The sequence below is a fragment of the Saccoglossus kowalevskii genome, chromosome 5 (assembly GCF_978046115.1).
Source record: "Saccoglossus kowalevskii chromosome 5, keSacKowa6.1, whole genome shotgun sequence".
Taxonomy (NCBI): Eukaryota; Metazoa; Hemichordata; class Enteropneusta; family Harrimaniidae; genus Saccoglossus; species Saccoglossus kowalevskii.
The window spans coordinates 42017461-42034373 of NC_140645.1; the positions used below are offsets into that span (position 1 = coordinate 42017461).

General features: G+C 35.4%; 1 protein-coding gene across 1 annotated transcript in view; it reads left to right on the forward strand.

Annotated features, from left to right (window-relative positions):
- The window catches only part of LOC100367084 (uncharacterized), a 33061-nt gene that overhangs the window by 4228 nt on the left and 11920 nt on the right, over positions 1–16913 (forward strand). Inside the window, exons 3-10 of the mRNA XM_085499016.1 lie at positions 1774–1902; positions 6076–6205; positions 7862–7977; positions 9680–9868; positions 10556–10738; positions 11422–11673; positions 12083–12271; positions 16102–16296. Of these exons, the coding sequence (XP_085355142.1) occupies positions 1774–1902; positions 6076–6205; positions 7862–7977; positions 9680–9868; positions 10556–10738; positions 11422–11673; positions 12083–12271; positions 16102–16296 (1383 nt within the window). The remainder of the gene's footprint in view (positions 1–1773; positions 1903–6075; positions 6206–7861; positions 7978–9679; positions 9869–10555; positions 10739–11421; positions 11674–12082; positions 12272–16101; positions 16297–16913) is intronic.

Below are 16913 nucleotides of genomic sequence, written 5' to 3' on the forward strand. Positions count from 1 at the left end.
CAGTCTGTGTATATGGTATATGATATACAAAACGAAGCAATATTATTAAAATTATTCTCAAGAATTCTAAGCTAACCTGGAATTAAATTAAAAATAATATCAATTATCTAAGGTATCTATGTAACTGCAATTTAATAAACAATACTCAAATAATTCAATTTGTTATCAACATTTTTTACAAATTTTATAAGAACATTTTATAAGAATTGTAGTATATACGCGTCTTGATATATATGTTGACGTGTCAGCAATACTCTTCTGTATAATATACTTCTTTTTCGTGATTAACCCAACATAAGGGTACAGACAGTTGTAAGGCCACGCTGATTTAATTTTATTGATGACATCCTCTGGAGACCCCCAAAAAATGCTGCTAAAACCACAGAACTACGGAGCTGGTATAAACATTACGAATTGAACTACAGAACACAGTGTATCATAAAAACAACAAAAAATAAATAAATATTAAATAAAAAAACTTACTGTGTTGTATTGAAAAAAAATTGAATTAAAAATGAACAATAAGTTTGTCAACAGCAACCTGAAAATTAACTTTTTTGACATTCAAACTACAGCTTTTTAAGTGACACTTCAGATAGACTAAGTGTAGACACAAATGCTCTAGAACTACTTCAACTATGTAACAAATTTGGATGCAGAAAATTATGTACATGTATCTTCATGAAAATTTGTCATATGATCAAAATATTACTGACTGTGTGTGCAAGCAAATTATCCAAATCAGAAAATGAAATAAAAAATAATAAAAAACTTTTCTTCATCTCAAAAGCGGATTTTCGGCCGAGGAGCTTCCTCTGCTTTTGTTGCAGTTTTGTCGACTTCAATGCGGACAAAGCAACCGAACTGACTTGTCACCTGACTGACTTTTAGGCCACCATACACCTCCACTCCTCTCCCATTTCTCTCATCATTGCAGAAGAAACGGGGGACAGCCACTCTGGACAATATGTCCTTAAAGTTGTCTGGGCGAAACTCGCTTCTGCTACCAATCCCTCGTATAGCTGTGTAAACGTCACATCTCCCTGGCCGACGTCAATTGCGTACCAGTCTACAACAATTCCTCCGTTTTTCCTCTGAACTTTTATGCTCACGTATATTGGTGGCGTGGTCGCCATGTTGGAATTCCCGGCAACGCAATACGCATGTGCAGAAGGTCATTTACGACAAAATTGGCACGTTTAGTAGTAGTACAAAACGAATTTTACGACAAGCCGGCGCTTTGCAACAATATGAGTCGGCAAGTTCTGGACAGAAAACCAATCTGTGGAGACTCGTCGTCGGAGATTTTGTTTTGTTTTTGAGAACAGGCGAAAACTAATGCGCGCGCGGATGTCATCCATAAAATTAAGTCGGTGTGGCCTAATATCTCGACGATATTCGCCAAACACTCAAAGGATAATTCGATATCTATTCGGTATTACGATAATGGCAGTTACATGAAAACAACAATAGGTTAATCTATTAGCGTTCAATGTCACGTGCACACGTAGGAAATGTAATGAGTCATCTTGTATTTTTCAGACTTCACAAATTATTTGATGTTTTATACATTGCTAATACAAACGTCAGCTGACTTGAATCACAACACGAGAAACATCACCAATACGATGTATAATTGTGCTAAAGTTATCAGAGATATGAGTGAGATACAAGACAATGATGACAATTTGTCATTTGCATAGGCGCCACATAATTTTCAAAATGGCTGATTTCAGACATTTTTGACAAATGTATTATTCATTTATTCAGCAGAATCCCGAGTTTTAAAAATGTCAAGAAATAAAAGACAATCTTCTTCTAATGTCAAAATGGTCGCTGAGGCAATCAAGACTATTCTTTCACTTTGTGTGATTTTCTGTCAGCAGCCGTCACGTGATACAGGTAAGTAGTGAATGATAACGGTAGAGAGAATTCCTTGCACATGCGCAGATCCCACGTTTATTTGATTTATTAAGCTATATGTAATATAGCGTAGTATCACCATATATGTATAGATAATATCTGCACCATGATTAAACAACATGCCCTCGTATTTGCTACATTCATAATTGCAAAAATTGGACAAGTGTGCCGTGGATTTAAGAACAGAGTCCGGATTGCTATCACGACAGTTCACATTTGTGCTAATCAAAGATTATATGAGAACTCAAAATGTAATTTCTAACTGTACTGTACTATATCAGACAAGCACTGTTCATTCATAAGAATCCCATAGTATTCATTCGGGTTAGCCACGCCTGTCCTGGCGTAGTCAACTGCCGTGTTTTCGGACTACCGATTTCTCACACTGTTCCTTTTACAGTCGTGTGAATTATTAGTATGTCAATAAAAATCGTGATATTGTTGTTTGAAAAACTAATAGAATATTTTAAAATCGACTGAATATGGAGTAATTTTCTTTCATTTTATTTATTTCTATGGTGCAAAACAATTGATCCACTGGCGTGTAATACTGCACACATATGTACAGACAGTAGGTCAACACTCGACCTCTAACATAGGATTGCCGCTTACTAAGTGGCGTGTGTGTGAAATTTATAAGTAAATGCCAAAATAATGTCTGATCATATCTCGAAAGAATTGCCGCGCATTTTTGTTTTACAGTGAACGAACATCTGCGGGAAGCCCGAATAATAACCTTCGTTGTTTCAATATTAGAAGATATGACGTAAACAACGTAAAACAAATTCCCAAACAAAAATCTAATTTAAGAGCAAGGTTTGTACTCAGAAAACAAGTACTCTTGTTCTCTTAATAAAGTTCCTTGGATCCAATTAGAAATTTGATTTTATGAAAGAAGTTTGCAATCTTACGTCCCGAGTATGATACAGGGTCAAGTGATTAGCCAATGAACGTACGTACATTCACGCATCGGGTCATAGGCCGTTTATATATGGTATGATGACCCACGTTTCCGCTCAAAATAGTGCCGTGTTCACTGAATTTATCAATCTTACGCATTTTCCCGTGTTCACAAACGCAAGATATCATTAAAGATAATTCAATAATATTTAATTCTAAAATCTGCGATGGAATATGCCATGTGTTAGTACCTGCAATTACCGAGTGATCGTATAAAATGCCATGTGTTTGTAAATGTAATTACCGTGTGATCGTATAAAATGCCATGTGTTAGTACCTGCAATTACCGAGTGATCGTATAAAATGCCATGTGTTAGTACCTGCAATTACCGAGTGGTCGTATAAAATGCCATGTGTTAGTACCTGCAATTACCGAGTGATCGTATAAAATGCCATGTGTTAGTACCTGTAATTACCGAGTGATCGTATAAAATGCCATGTGTTAGTACCTGCAATTACCGAGTGATCGTATAAAATGCCATGTGTTAGTACCTGTAATTACCGAGTGATCGTATAAAATGCCATGTGTTAGTACCTGTAATTACCGAGTGATCGTATAAAATGCCATGTGTTAGTACCTGTAATTACCGAGTGATCGTATAAAATGCCATGTGTTAGTACCTGTAATTACCGAGTGATCGTATAAAATGCCATGTGTTAGTACCTGTAATTACCGAGTGATCGTATAAAATGCCATGTGTTAGTACCTGTAATTACCGAGTGATCGTATAAAATGCCATGTGTTAGTACCTGTAATTACCGAGTGATCGTATAAAATGCCATGTGTTAGTACCTGTAATTACCGAGTGATCGTATAAAATGCCATGTGTTAGTACCTGTAATTACCGAGTGATCGTATAAAATGCCATGTGTTAGTACCTGCAATTACCGAGTGATCGTATAAAATGCCATGTGTTATTACCAGCAATTACCGAGTGATCGTATAAAATGCCATGTGTTAGTACCTGCAATTACCGAGTGATCGTATAAAATGCCATGTGTTAGTACCTGCAATTACCGAGTGATCGTATAAAATGCCATGTGTTAGTACCTGTAATTACCGAGTGATCGTATAAAATGCCATGTGTTAGTACCTGCAATTACCGAGTGATCGTATAAAATGCCATGTGTTAGTACCTGTAATTACCGAGTGATCGTAAAAAATGCCATGTGTTAGTACCTGTAATTACCGAGTGATCGTATAAAATGCCATGTGTTAGTACCTGTAATTACCGAGTGATCGTATAAAATGCCATGTGTTAGTACCTGTAATTACCGAGTGATCGTATAAAATGCCATGTGTTAGTACCTGTAATTACCGAGTGATCGTATAAAATGCCATGTGTTAGTACCTGTAATTACCGAGTGATCGTATAAAATGCCATGTGTTAGTACCTGTAATTACCGAGTGATCATATAAAATGCCATGTGTTAGTACCTGTAATTACCGAGTGATCGTATAAAATGCCATGTGTTAGTACCTGTAATTACCGAGTGATCGTATAAAATGCCATGTGTTAGTACCTGTAATTACCGAGTGATCGTATAAAATGCCATGTGTTAGTACCTGTAATTACCGAGTGATCGTAACCACATAACTTCGCACTGTGTTACACGATCCAAACATTTATTTGTACGATACGATTCTTCAATTTCTTCAATAGCAATAGAAGATTTTCACGTTGATTGATATGTATCAACCAAGGAGCAAACCCAAAATGTATCTTTGTATAACCATCTCATGTGTTTTTATACGGGTTTGACAATTAAAGAGCAGTAGCTGTCACCAGCGCACGCGCAGAACGCAAAGACTCATGGGTAGACGCTTGTTTGTAAACAACGACCCACTATGGCCATCTACCGCATGCGCACTGATGACAACTTCCTGCTTTAAATGTTAGCTATATGTAGTACAAGACACAGTAAGAATTATCATTACTAAGTGTTTCTTATTGACATTATTAGACTTTTTGCAATCCTAATAATACTCTTAACAAAATAAATAGGCTTGTCAAAAACCTACGCTCTTTGTCATACTTTCCAGAAAAGCAATAGGCTAGTAGCAAGCTGTGCCATTAACTACAATACGGACGTTATTCTAAAAGCCACTGTAAATATCTTCTTCGGGCATGTATTAGGTATGCACCATCTATTGCTGGACAGCATTCACTGCACGGTACGATGAGGAGATTACAATCAATACAAAGCCAGCTTTCGATGTGTATAGTGCTACACCCACAGACATTGCAGTATACATTATTAATACACCTAATTACTCCACAGCACTAACGACGTGACCCGGGAGAGCATCGACTAACTAAAGTAATTTGTTTAAACGAAACGCGGAAGCCCCGTGCGTGACCTTTGAGATCTGTGTATCAGCTGTAGCGATCTTATTTATGCATTGCCGCAATTGACTCCTTCTATTAGCGTTAACCTGGCCTAAAATATCAGCAGCTGTAATATAAACGACTTAATGTATTTAAAAGTATCCTCATGATTGACAGTTTGCTTTTTTAATAATAACACATTGTGTCGTGTACTGAATTGGAAAAGACGAACATTTAGACCGCATGTCAAGTAGAATCGCTTACACGTTGTTGTGTTTTCCTTAGTGAAATATCAATCTGAAAATGACGTTGTGTACGAAAACGTTACGTTAAACACCATCAGCTTTACAGTAACGTGTATTTCCACCGTTTGTAAACATTATACAATATACGTATTAAGATTTGTTCACGCTCAATTCAGTTTACTCACTGTATATGTGCAATAGATTATTATAATCCATTTACATATGCCGTTGGCTGTGAAAAGGTTGGATTATACAGCTCAACTAGTATTGAATTATACATTTTAATACGGACTTTGTCTTGAAGAGCCTTAGAGAAAATCGATGCCATGTGAGATTGAGGAGCCAATGATTTGAATTATACATTACGAGAAAATCTACGATAAATCAAATGATTGTATCTTATATATAGTTATAGATTTTGAATAGCAAAGCCATGCATTATTGGTACATAATCAAAAAAGTCAATTCTGTTTGCTTTAAATCCGACATGTGGTGACTAACAGACGAGATGAATCCAAGCGACACTTTATCAAATAGTGAACGCTAATCTACTATTCCACTAATCGAACATTTTAGAGTATATCATCTTTATCACAAACAGTCTTTTTCGTTTTCAGAGACAACGCCACCTGCGATAAACAATTGTCCTGTCAATCAAATGGTCACGGCTAAGCCGATGGCAAGATACGCTATAGCACACTGGAAAGAACCGCATGCGTACGATGCACACAATAACCCACTTAAAACGTAAGTACATTACCTTGTCCTGTCACCTGAAATAGTCGTGTCGGCGAGCAAACAAGATACAATCACTCATTTTCTTGTACAGGTACAAATAATTGGGGCGGACAGAGGATATTCGAAAAGGGGTGGCACGAATTTTAATAATAAAAGCAAAAGTTTCAATTTGGTAATTTTGTCGTCAAATGCCCTGATAAAAGCACATCCATATAATCTTATTAAATTGTGCCATGGTCTATATTTTTAACAAAGTGTATTAAGAGTTTTTTTCAGTTCACAGTATCACTGGAGACGGGTGGATCAGCATCGTCATTGCGTGTGTTGTGAATAAAAAAATAAATTAAAAACAAAACACATTTCTATTAATAGTCTAAAGGTTGAGATGACCCATATTGATAGTATAATTGAATATAATTTGGTAGTCGAATTGTTCTTCGAAAATATATATTCTCAATTCGTTGCCGTACTTGTTTGATAGTATCATGCCCCAAATTCAGTTTGTAATAATATAAATAAAAAACAATCGAACATATTTATTTATGAATATGAAATTTGTCTTGGTTAGCCGGTTAAAGCATGAATACCATTTTCTTCTATTCCCAGTGGTCGGTGTATTTTTTATTGTTTTGTATTTGTTTATGACACATGATGTATGTATTTGTATATGATATATATATATTAAATGCAAAACCACTCATTTTGTACATAACACTAGAATACGAATAATATCAAATACACAAAATTTACATGACAATATTCTTAAACTTAACACGATGACATCTTAACATGTTAACATTCTAAAATTCTCGTCTCACAGGTTCTTTCAAATAAGGCCATGGCCCGATCGTCCCTTAAGACCACTCTGAATATACATACACGTATCCCCCAGCTTAGCTTTAGATCATGATTCTTGTACAGGGAATCAGACTAAGCTGATTGGACAGTTTGAATGCGTCGAAAACGAGGTAGTGACTAAAATTCTCAAGCGAACGGAACTTACTAGCAGCCTTGTCGTTTTCACATATTGGCAATTATATCCTGTCTGTCTTCTTCCCCGCGAAGCCATATAACAATGAAATCAACTAATAAACATTTTGCCGCGCGGTTCTCTAGAAGTGTAGATTAGATTTCATTAAATATATTTATGAGATTCGATGACAGTAGTCTACGACAAGATGGGAAATATCAGTAGATGTGAAATTGAAATTTGTTAATTTTAAACTAGAAAGAAATCTGGTAGAAAAGACAAAATCCACATTTTTAGACAGTGTGAGATTGGTTAACGCGGTCGGATTTAACATATTTTACGAAAAAAGAACAAATACGTAAATACACACAGACACAGTTTAATAACCTATATAACAATTTATATGTTTTGCAAGGTCAAATTAACTGCTTATATTTAGTACAGAGTATACCATTATTTCTATAGGGGTGCTAAGTAATGAGAAAAATGCGATATTGGAAGGCATATGGTACTATTCAGTACATTACGAAAGCTGAAGTAACTAATAACCTAAGCAAAAAGACGTTGTTTGATGTAACATGCTTTTATTTATTTATTTATTTATTTATTTATTTATTTATTTATTTATTTATTTATTTATTTATTTATTTATTTATTTATTTATTTATTTATTTATTTATTTACCTTTCGTTTAGAAAACATGGCGGACCGCTGCCGGGGTCAAAGGTTGTTGGCAAAAACACAGTGTTTTATACAGCCATAGACGAGAGTGGAAGTGCCGTGACATGCAGTTTTTCAGTAAATGTGGTCGGTGAGTATTGGTTGTATTAACATAAAATTTAAACGGCTGTATTAAAGAAATAGAATGTTCGTTCAAACGAAAACATGCATATGTGCCAGTTGTACTTTTAAACTGACATCAGTATTTACAAGGTATATAATACAAATTCAAAAGGCATACAACACGTATTTCTGCTGAAACCAATACATATTGATTATAGATATAATCCAATAATCAATCACTGTACCCGCGTGATATTACGCCAATTTTCGTTTGAAAGCTGTTTTTACTTTACCTACAGGTTATGAATATAAAGTTTCAAGTCTTCAATATATGATGTAAATAACACAAATTTGCCAGATTCCCCATACTAAAATACACACACCAACGAGCTATGCTTTGAGACATTTGATAAACAAAAAGGATTACTATCAATATTGAGATATCTTATCATGTCAATTGTCAACTTAATGGAAATAGATTTTCTGTTTTCTCACGATCATTTGTCATTACCGTTAACGTGAGACTCTTGAAGTCTTGACAACCATTAGGTCGATGTGCTGATCGTATCAATGATAAAAACATATACTAAAAGGGTATACATTACAGATATTATGAGTGAACTCGAATGACACCTTGTCATCCACACCATTAATATCATTCACATTAAGTGAAATAGAAACATAAACTAAGTGTTGTCAGTGTTGTCTGTGTAGAGTGAATAAGTCGGAAAGTCCCGCACATCTAATATTTTGTTTAATATTCCAATTTATTTGCACTGCCAAATTGCGTAATATTTTAATTTGTTCATTCCTCTGGTCTATTAAATATTCTCATATTATTAATTTGTTTCACTGAAAAATGTTTATTTAAGACCGTATTTCAAAACGCACTTGTCACATAACTATCGAAATCATTGAATAGGCGATGTATAGGTATTTGACCCAAAATTACTAATTGCACACTTTGTTTCAAATAGTGTATAAATATGACTAAACACTTTCAACATTTTCATTTTCTGATAAATGTGATACGTCTTATATTAACATAAATGTTCACTGAAACTCGTCTAATTGTGTGGACTTGGCGAATGACGACTACTACTGACCTGCGATACTTTTTTTATTATAAAAAATAAAGCATAAGACAGAGAATCTGAATAACATGTCTAAATTTACGTAGATATACATTGGTGTGTCGTAGTTTATCTAGAACATCGGAAACCACAAACGCTCTGTACTCCTACAAACGAATGCATCTGGTACTACCATGCACCAACAGATATGTACACACTAAATAGCTCGGCTATTTATGACAACATCACAGCGATCAATATATACTTGCAAATTGTTATTGGATTGTATGGCTATAAGGCACAGGGAAATAGTATCACGAATACTTAAGTGCACCTGTCTTTGTCCGATATGGTTCTATAGGCATATCTAGCTGATAAACAACATCATTTAGTGTAATTGATTCTGCGTTATGTTATGTTACAAGCACACAACAATAGAGAAAACGTATCATATTAATACTATTCCATTATTGAATTCTGTTACTAACTGTAAGTCGTTGATCAGCGAATTTAGTGTAAGGAATGTATTTATATAAATACTCTATACAATGCACATGGCCCACCACAACATGGATATTTCATGATTATTGTAATGAGTATTTAATTGGAAGTACATGTTACCATGAATTTGTGTTGTCTTATGTTTCCTTTCCTCAGTGGTTGAATGCGAGAATGCACTTGCCGTGACCAACGCCGTCATTAGACGAAGTAAAGGATACCCTCTTCTTGGGTCATCCATGGAGTACGAGTGTAACCAAGGATACATAGCTCATGGTGACGTCATACGGCACTGTGAACGTCACGGTGAAATAGGTGCATGGAGTAAAGCAGAACCAACATGTACACGTGAGTGAGAGAGTAACGTATTACGCACTAAAGCTGCTCACATTTTGTTCTGATGCTAAAGTGCTAGAGGTGGTTTATTAAAAGAATTGCGTATGTTAGAATAATGACAGTTGCAAGACGATTATGTTTTTATTCAGATGCACTATATTTCATGCAACTGACGCGACGCAAATTCTTTTACCTGTATCGTCTGAGAATTTTCTAAATGATGCGTCAGCATTTTCACTAATGATAATCAGTGGTAGGGTTAGGTGACTTGTTTTCAATGTGACGGCATACTCACCACTGGGTTTTGTGATAAATTGCATTTTCTTTGAGTTACTTGGCAGGCATATTTCAATCTGAAAAAAAACATTTATCCAGTATATGAAAATATAAATCAACGAATGTGTAGAAACTGCAGACCAAAGCAACACTAGAAATATGTTACGTTGTCTGACGTATAGTATTATACATTTTGGCAAGATATGATATATTCAATATGCTACAGTCTGTAATCAAGCACTTTGATTAAACACTCAGAATGATACATCAATGGTTCAAAGGAATCATCAAAATACAGTTTTAAAAAATAAAAATGTTGAAATATGATGAAAAGAAAATATCTATATATGATACAAACACATTTTGTCGTGTTATTTTCTGAAATATAATTACATTGTAATCGAAGTTATTTCCGTGTTTTAGCCATTCACTGTGATGCTCTCATCAACCCAAAATGGGGTGTATACGAGTGTACGTCTGGTAACCGTTATCTTAGTCAGTGCCGTCTACGGTGTTACCATGGATACAGCGTACCAATGGGCTACAATACACTGGTGATGTGTAACAACGATGGTAGGTGGAATGGCCGCATTCCACGTTGTGTGGGTGAGTGAGTGATTTTTTTTTTTTTTTTTTACTTTTAATGGAATGTTTTGTGTAAAATCTTTACATACACTATGAAGGCAAGTATACCAGTAGCGGGGAAATTGTCGCAATTTTCCGAATACATGTTTTGAAATTCTTCAAGAACTTTGCTGAGATTGTCATCATTTGTTGGTCTGTGAACGTCTAAAGTTAAATGCTGTTATCGTTCGATTATTGCACCACGTTGATTTATTTGTCTGAAAACGCCTTGATATGACAGAACGGTAATACTTAACAGCAACTTTCCGGTTTGCTGTGAGACTGCTGTGTAATATCTGACGACATGTCTTCATCAATATCCGTTACTTATAACAATTTACCGCGAACGGGAAATGAATATGTTTTGAACAGCTCTTATATTATGGCACCAACTACAGTATGCGGGTATGTACTGTACACATCCAACAAGCGAACATTAAACAAGGTACAATTCAACTACCTTCACTATGGAAATACACAGATATATAATAAAAATCAAAAAATAAGTTAACGGATTAGAACTTTCGATGTTTTTCCTGTTTACACTAACGAATTATAGAGTCACAGATATGTCACCACAAACAAGTCACAAAAATGTCACAGTGCCAGCTCATGGATTTGTGCACGTGTCATATAATTTTATTTTGTTCTGTTACCCAACACAGATGTTGAGCCACCACACTTCGATTATTGCCCGAAAGACATCAAAGTAGTTGTGGATGCTGCTCGTAATGGTACCACTGTCGTGTGGAATTTGCCAACTGCATCTGACAATTCACGTGACAAAGTTCAACCAGTGAGAGTGGGCGGTCCTATGTCGGGTTCAGTTTTCAATATTGGCTATTATGGTATACAATACATAGCGAACGACACTGCGGGAAATGTTGCAGCCTGTGAATTCCATGTTTTAATCACAGGTAGAAATCTTCATTTTTAATATATATTTGCCATTTTATTACCAGCTTGGTCATTAAAAACGCGATGACGGACGTTCAACTCGAACATATACTTCCATCAATTATTTAAATAGCAAGTCATTACCCAAAGCTATTTGTAACCTTGTCCATTTCCACGCGGGGTTTAGTACTAATTAAACATTTACTAGATTAGTATATTGTTACACTTAGCTGCAAGAACGTCAGAAATATAATGAATCAGCACGTGGAAAGCATATCTGAAGTAAACAACAGGAAACGTTTTTCGTTACATGTCGCATTATCTTGTTGTCACCGATAATTTGTAATGTTGTTACTAAAAGCTTAAGCAGTGTACGGACACCGCGAATCTTGTAATTGTGTCAAGTCTCATTATGTTCTCTCCCGTCAGAACCTACTTGTCACCCAATTACTCCGTTTCCAAGACAACGCATCACCTGCCCGGATGGATTCGGTCTGGGCTCTAAATGCTCTCTACAATGTGCTCACGGGTATACACTGAATGGCAAAGATCAAGTAATTTGCAGGGACAGTCGTGGAAATGCATTGTGGGATTGGGAGCAGCAACCTTATTGTGCACGTAAGTATGTTTGAAAGAAACGCTGTTGCTTCAATTGCTGACAAATCTGTATTCCTGTTATGTTTGCATGTGTATATGGATTATTGGCCATAATTTTAGTATAAAAATGAAAAGAAATTGATAACCGACTCGGAGGTCGCACCTTGACCTATTCAATATAGCATGTTTGGTTGCCATTGTTACTATCTGTGACGTCGTATGCATCGTCTAAATCATGAATGCTGTTTTTCATAAGTAGAAATGATGCGACGTATCTTTGAAAACAGGAAGTTGAACTGTCCACGGAACTGACGAAGTAAAATGTCTGAATCCCTGTATAGGCAGTTCTAATATTGAAATAATGTTACCTCGAGTGAAGTTTTCAGATTCTAGTCGCATATCTAACTACATGGTGTCTGGTATAGAGAGGGGGGTTAGACGATGGTTAATGCGACGATCAATTAGCCTTAGAGCGTTTTGACTATGTTGTACACATGCTAAATGACACATATTATCTTGTTATTCGACACTACATCGTTCATACAGGTACATATACAACTGTATAATACAAATCATTCATTCAAGGATACTTTAATTGACGAAAGTGTAAACCTATTACAACAATCTAGCAAATTACTGGGCCCCTATAACTCAATTTAAGGTAGAGATGCAGTTTATTTGGCTTGCTTTTTAATTGAGTAATTAGACAATGAAGATGGTATTATATATCCAACATGTTATATATTTTCTGAAAGCTTATTATACAAACTTTGTAAAACTTGTCTTTATTTTAAATATCCAGAATGCGTTTTTGATTTTGGGTCAAAAATATGCTTTTTTGGACAAAAGTGGTTTAAAAAAATTAGCTCAAAAACTTCAAGTCCGTTTGTGGGTAAAATTACATCACTGGATACCTTAGTATACTACTAATTCAAATGCGTCCACTCGTCTCTCTAACGGCTTTCAAAGTCGCACAGCATGACCTCAAAGTTCACTCTTTTCTATTTTTGCATAATTTATATATCCATGTTTATTGCGGACTTGTTATTTTTGTTCCACTCGCCGTAATAACCTATCCGGCCGCATTTTGAAGGGGGAACACCTTGTCAATAATGTGTGAAAATTTCGAGGCAAATGGCCAAAGCGTCTATCAGCTATTTTAATTTAAACCCCAAGAATTCACCAAAAATAGAAGACGAGAAAAAGGCTAATTTGCATATTTGTGCGTTAAACCCGGAATTACTGCTTTGTCATACTTTGTCATACTTTCTAGACTATTGAATTGAAAGTTAACGTATTTATGTAAAATCGTTGGACCAGAACAACTGCTCTTGAATATATAAATCAGAAACACGTCATTCATACCAGTGTTTTGATGGGGTCGGTAAAAACACGTGGCAATGCCCAGTAAATATGACGTCATCTCATGAATTATTGAACAGGGGGCGGTCCTAGGAAGGTGACCTTTTATCACGATCAAAACATCATGGCTTCTCTTCGCTGTATTTTCAATAAAAATTCTACGAGTATTTCAGAGCCTATGGTTTACCGTGAAGAGTACAAAGTGGGATATTAAATTATTTATCCTCGATGATTTTTATGTTGTATTGAGAACCAACTCCAGGAAGCGAACGCACAATAATGAATAATCGCGTAATCCTAGAATCGAAACGCGAGGCACAGAAGTTTTGTTTATCGTTTGCAATCCCATTTTTCCCACTGCAACATATTTGTTAAAAGAAATATTTGAATTCTGTTCGTTTTTTAAGGAGGCAATTTTTTATTTTTTCCGATTTTTGTAACGCCTTATTCAGGGATTTTCTAAGACAGTCGCAGACAATAAGCGCACGGATGTACGTACAAAACATGCTGTTGTACTACCGGCGACGGTCGCCTGCAAGAAGAGAGCTCCAGCTCCTAACGTAAAATTTCGAAAATTTCGACCGGTTTTAAATAATTTGTGTTGGAAATCTGACATGTTTTAAGAGTGCTAAATTAAGGTGCATTTTCGAGCGGTCGATTTTTTCTGAATAGAAATCGGCAAATGAAAAAATAGGAGTGCTAAACAGTGTGCTTCGTTAGTTTAAAAAAATGGAATTCCGTCAAATTGACGTAAACTTCCCCATTTTTCACGGAAAAAGCAAAGGTCGTGGCCGAGTTGCAGGCTAAAAAACTCAAAAATCAAAACAAAATCATCAATCAGTAAGTATTATGACAAGGAAAACAAAACATCAGACGCGGAGAAGCGGTCAGCGCGTCAAGAGTTGTTAATGTATCAAGTTACCTCTCTCTGTGATTTATTTTTCATTTATATTATTTGCTTGTTTTCAATTTATTTTAGCGTACCTCTGCAATTTATTTTAGCTTTGTCAGTTGTTTGCTTCATTGAATTAAACGGAGTTCGTCTGGTTGCAAACAAAGCTGTCTCGCACCACCGAGCAAAACTTGCGAATGATCGAAGTACAGGTATCCATTGGACAAAAGATACACGGAAGTTTGTATCTCCCCGGCCCAGTGCAATATATCCGTTAGAATCAAAGCTCACGTGTCCCTTATTTGAGGGACCAGATTCTACCGTAAATTCGGGATGGAATTTAGAAAAAAATAAAATGTGACTTTTAAGGTGTATTTTGGCGTCATTTTCGGACATTTCAATAATTCCTGGTGCCTAAAATAGAGTCTAAGTTTTACCGTAGTCATTGACGCCTATTCAAGAGTATGATGTTTATTGTGACTAGCGTGAATGGGTAAGCTTCGTTTCGACAATGAGCAGTTATCACTGTAAACAATGTTAAATTATTCTTCACGTGCTCAGTTTATTTTTTGAGAACAATTATTTAAAAATAAAATCTCTCAATCAATAAGAAACTCGGATTCACGCCTTCAGGGAAAGTCACGTTTGGACGTTCACATCGATTTTGTTTTTCGTTCGGTGGGCTGATGCCTTCAGTGTAGCTGAATCTTCTTTCTACCTCTCTTTCCTTTCACACCATGCATAATGTAATGATAAAAATTAGGAAAAAACGCCGAGGAAATATAATGTTTGGTTTGCTAGCGAGCGATAACTGAATTGAGAATAATTGCACATGCGCGTGAATTGAATGAACTATGACCCGTACAAGCTCGATTTGCATATTGTCAATCAAAGGTCCTGTTATTTGGTTACTCATGCAAATTAGGCAATTGGACATAAACATTGCCACGTGTGAGTGTTTTTTATTTTTAACCAGAAAATAAACAGCAATTTTAACGGTGTTCCAATAAGAATTCATTGGTCAAATTTTCACAGAATGTTCTTTAGATAAAAATCTATATAAAAAACGAAAAAAAATATTTTGGATTGAAATTCACAAATAAACTGCATCTCTACCTTAATGTAAGTCACCTGCTACATATTTTTTTTGATCATTTATCCTCTTTATAGAAATAATTCTAAAAATAACTCTCCTGATATATATGATTAATTCATAGTTTCCTTTTTGCCATGTGCGTTTTTGTAATGAACCAATAAACACATCTGTACCATCCGATTAAAATGTCCTTTTCAAGGTGACAAAACTAGCATTTTCATTACCCTCCAATGAGGTGGTCGATAACAGAATTACATACATCCACGTATGAAACGTAGTAGCAATAAAAAAAAGCAGGTTTATGAAGAAACTTCGAAATTTACAACCCCTTGGGACAATGAAACTCTTATTAGATAAACAATTGGTTCTATATGTACCAGATACAAGTTGAATTTGATGTACATAACGAAGCGTTTCAAGTGCCTTGAAATACACGACGGTTGTTCGATTACACGATCTTACATATCATCACTCAACGGTGATTCTACTTGTATATTTCAGCAATAATATGCCCCTCTTTGTCGCCTCCATTACATGGCAGATTACTGTGTGACATGTGGGGTCACAAAGAGCTGTGTCGAGTTGAATGTGACAGCGGATATGAAGTACCCCGAGGGTTTGACTACCCAGTAACACAGTACGTGTGTTTTCCATCTGGTAAATGGACACCATCGGATAAAGTTCCAGACTGTATAAGTGAGTTCATCTTTAGATTTTATTAGACCAGATTAGATTAGATTAGATTAGATTAGATTAGATTATTAGTTACCAATGTTTGTAATATGTATATTATCTCAATCCATGTCAGCACAAAATGGCGTTCACTTAGTCACCCAATACATCAAGTCAATTGTTCTATGTTTAATTAAATTTATTTCCATAAACTTCGTATGTGCTTTGGCAATAATAAATTGCCAAATAAGTAATGTTACACTGCCTTCACACATGACAGCAGCGACGCTCACTTTAAATTATTTACTACAAGCGCAATCACTCTAATCTTTACAAGCACATCCGAATCACTAGTCAGACTCACACCTAACCTAGATAAATCTGCTCGACATTCAGATTAAGAAATCAACGCAAAGAGTCACGCTGGGATGCAGGTATCTTCCTGCAATGAGTAAAAGTCTAAAACACAATGTAGACAATCAGGAATAATGGATATTGAATACTAATGAGACATTTGGGACTGGAGAGTCTATGACATCATGTATTCAAAACCAATTAATTTCGGATCACGTGACCATATATATATATATAAATATATATATATATATATATATATATATATATATATATATATATATATA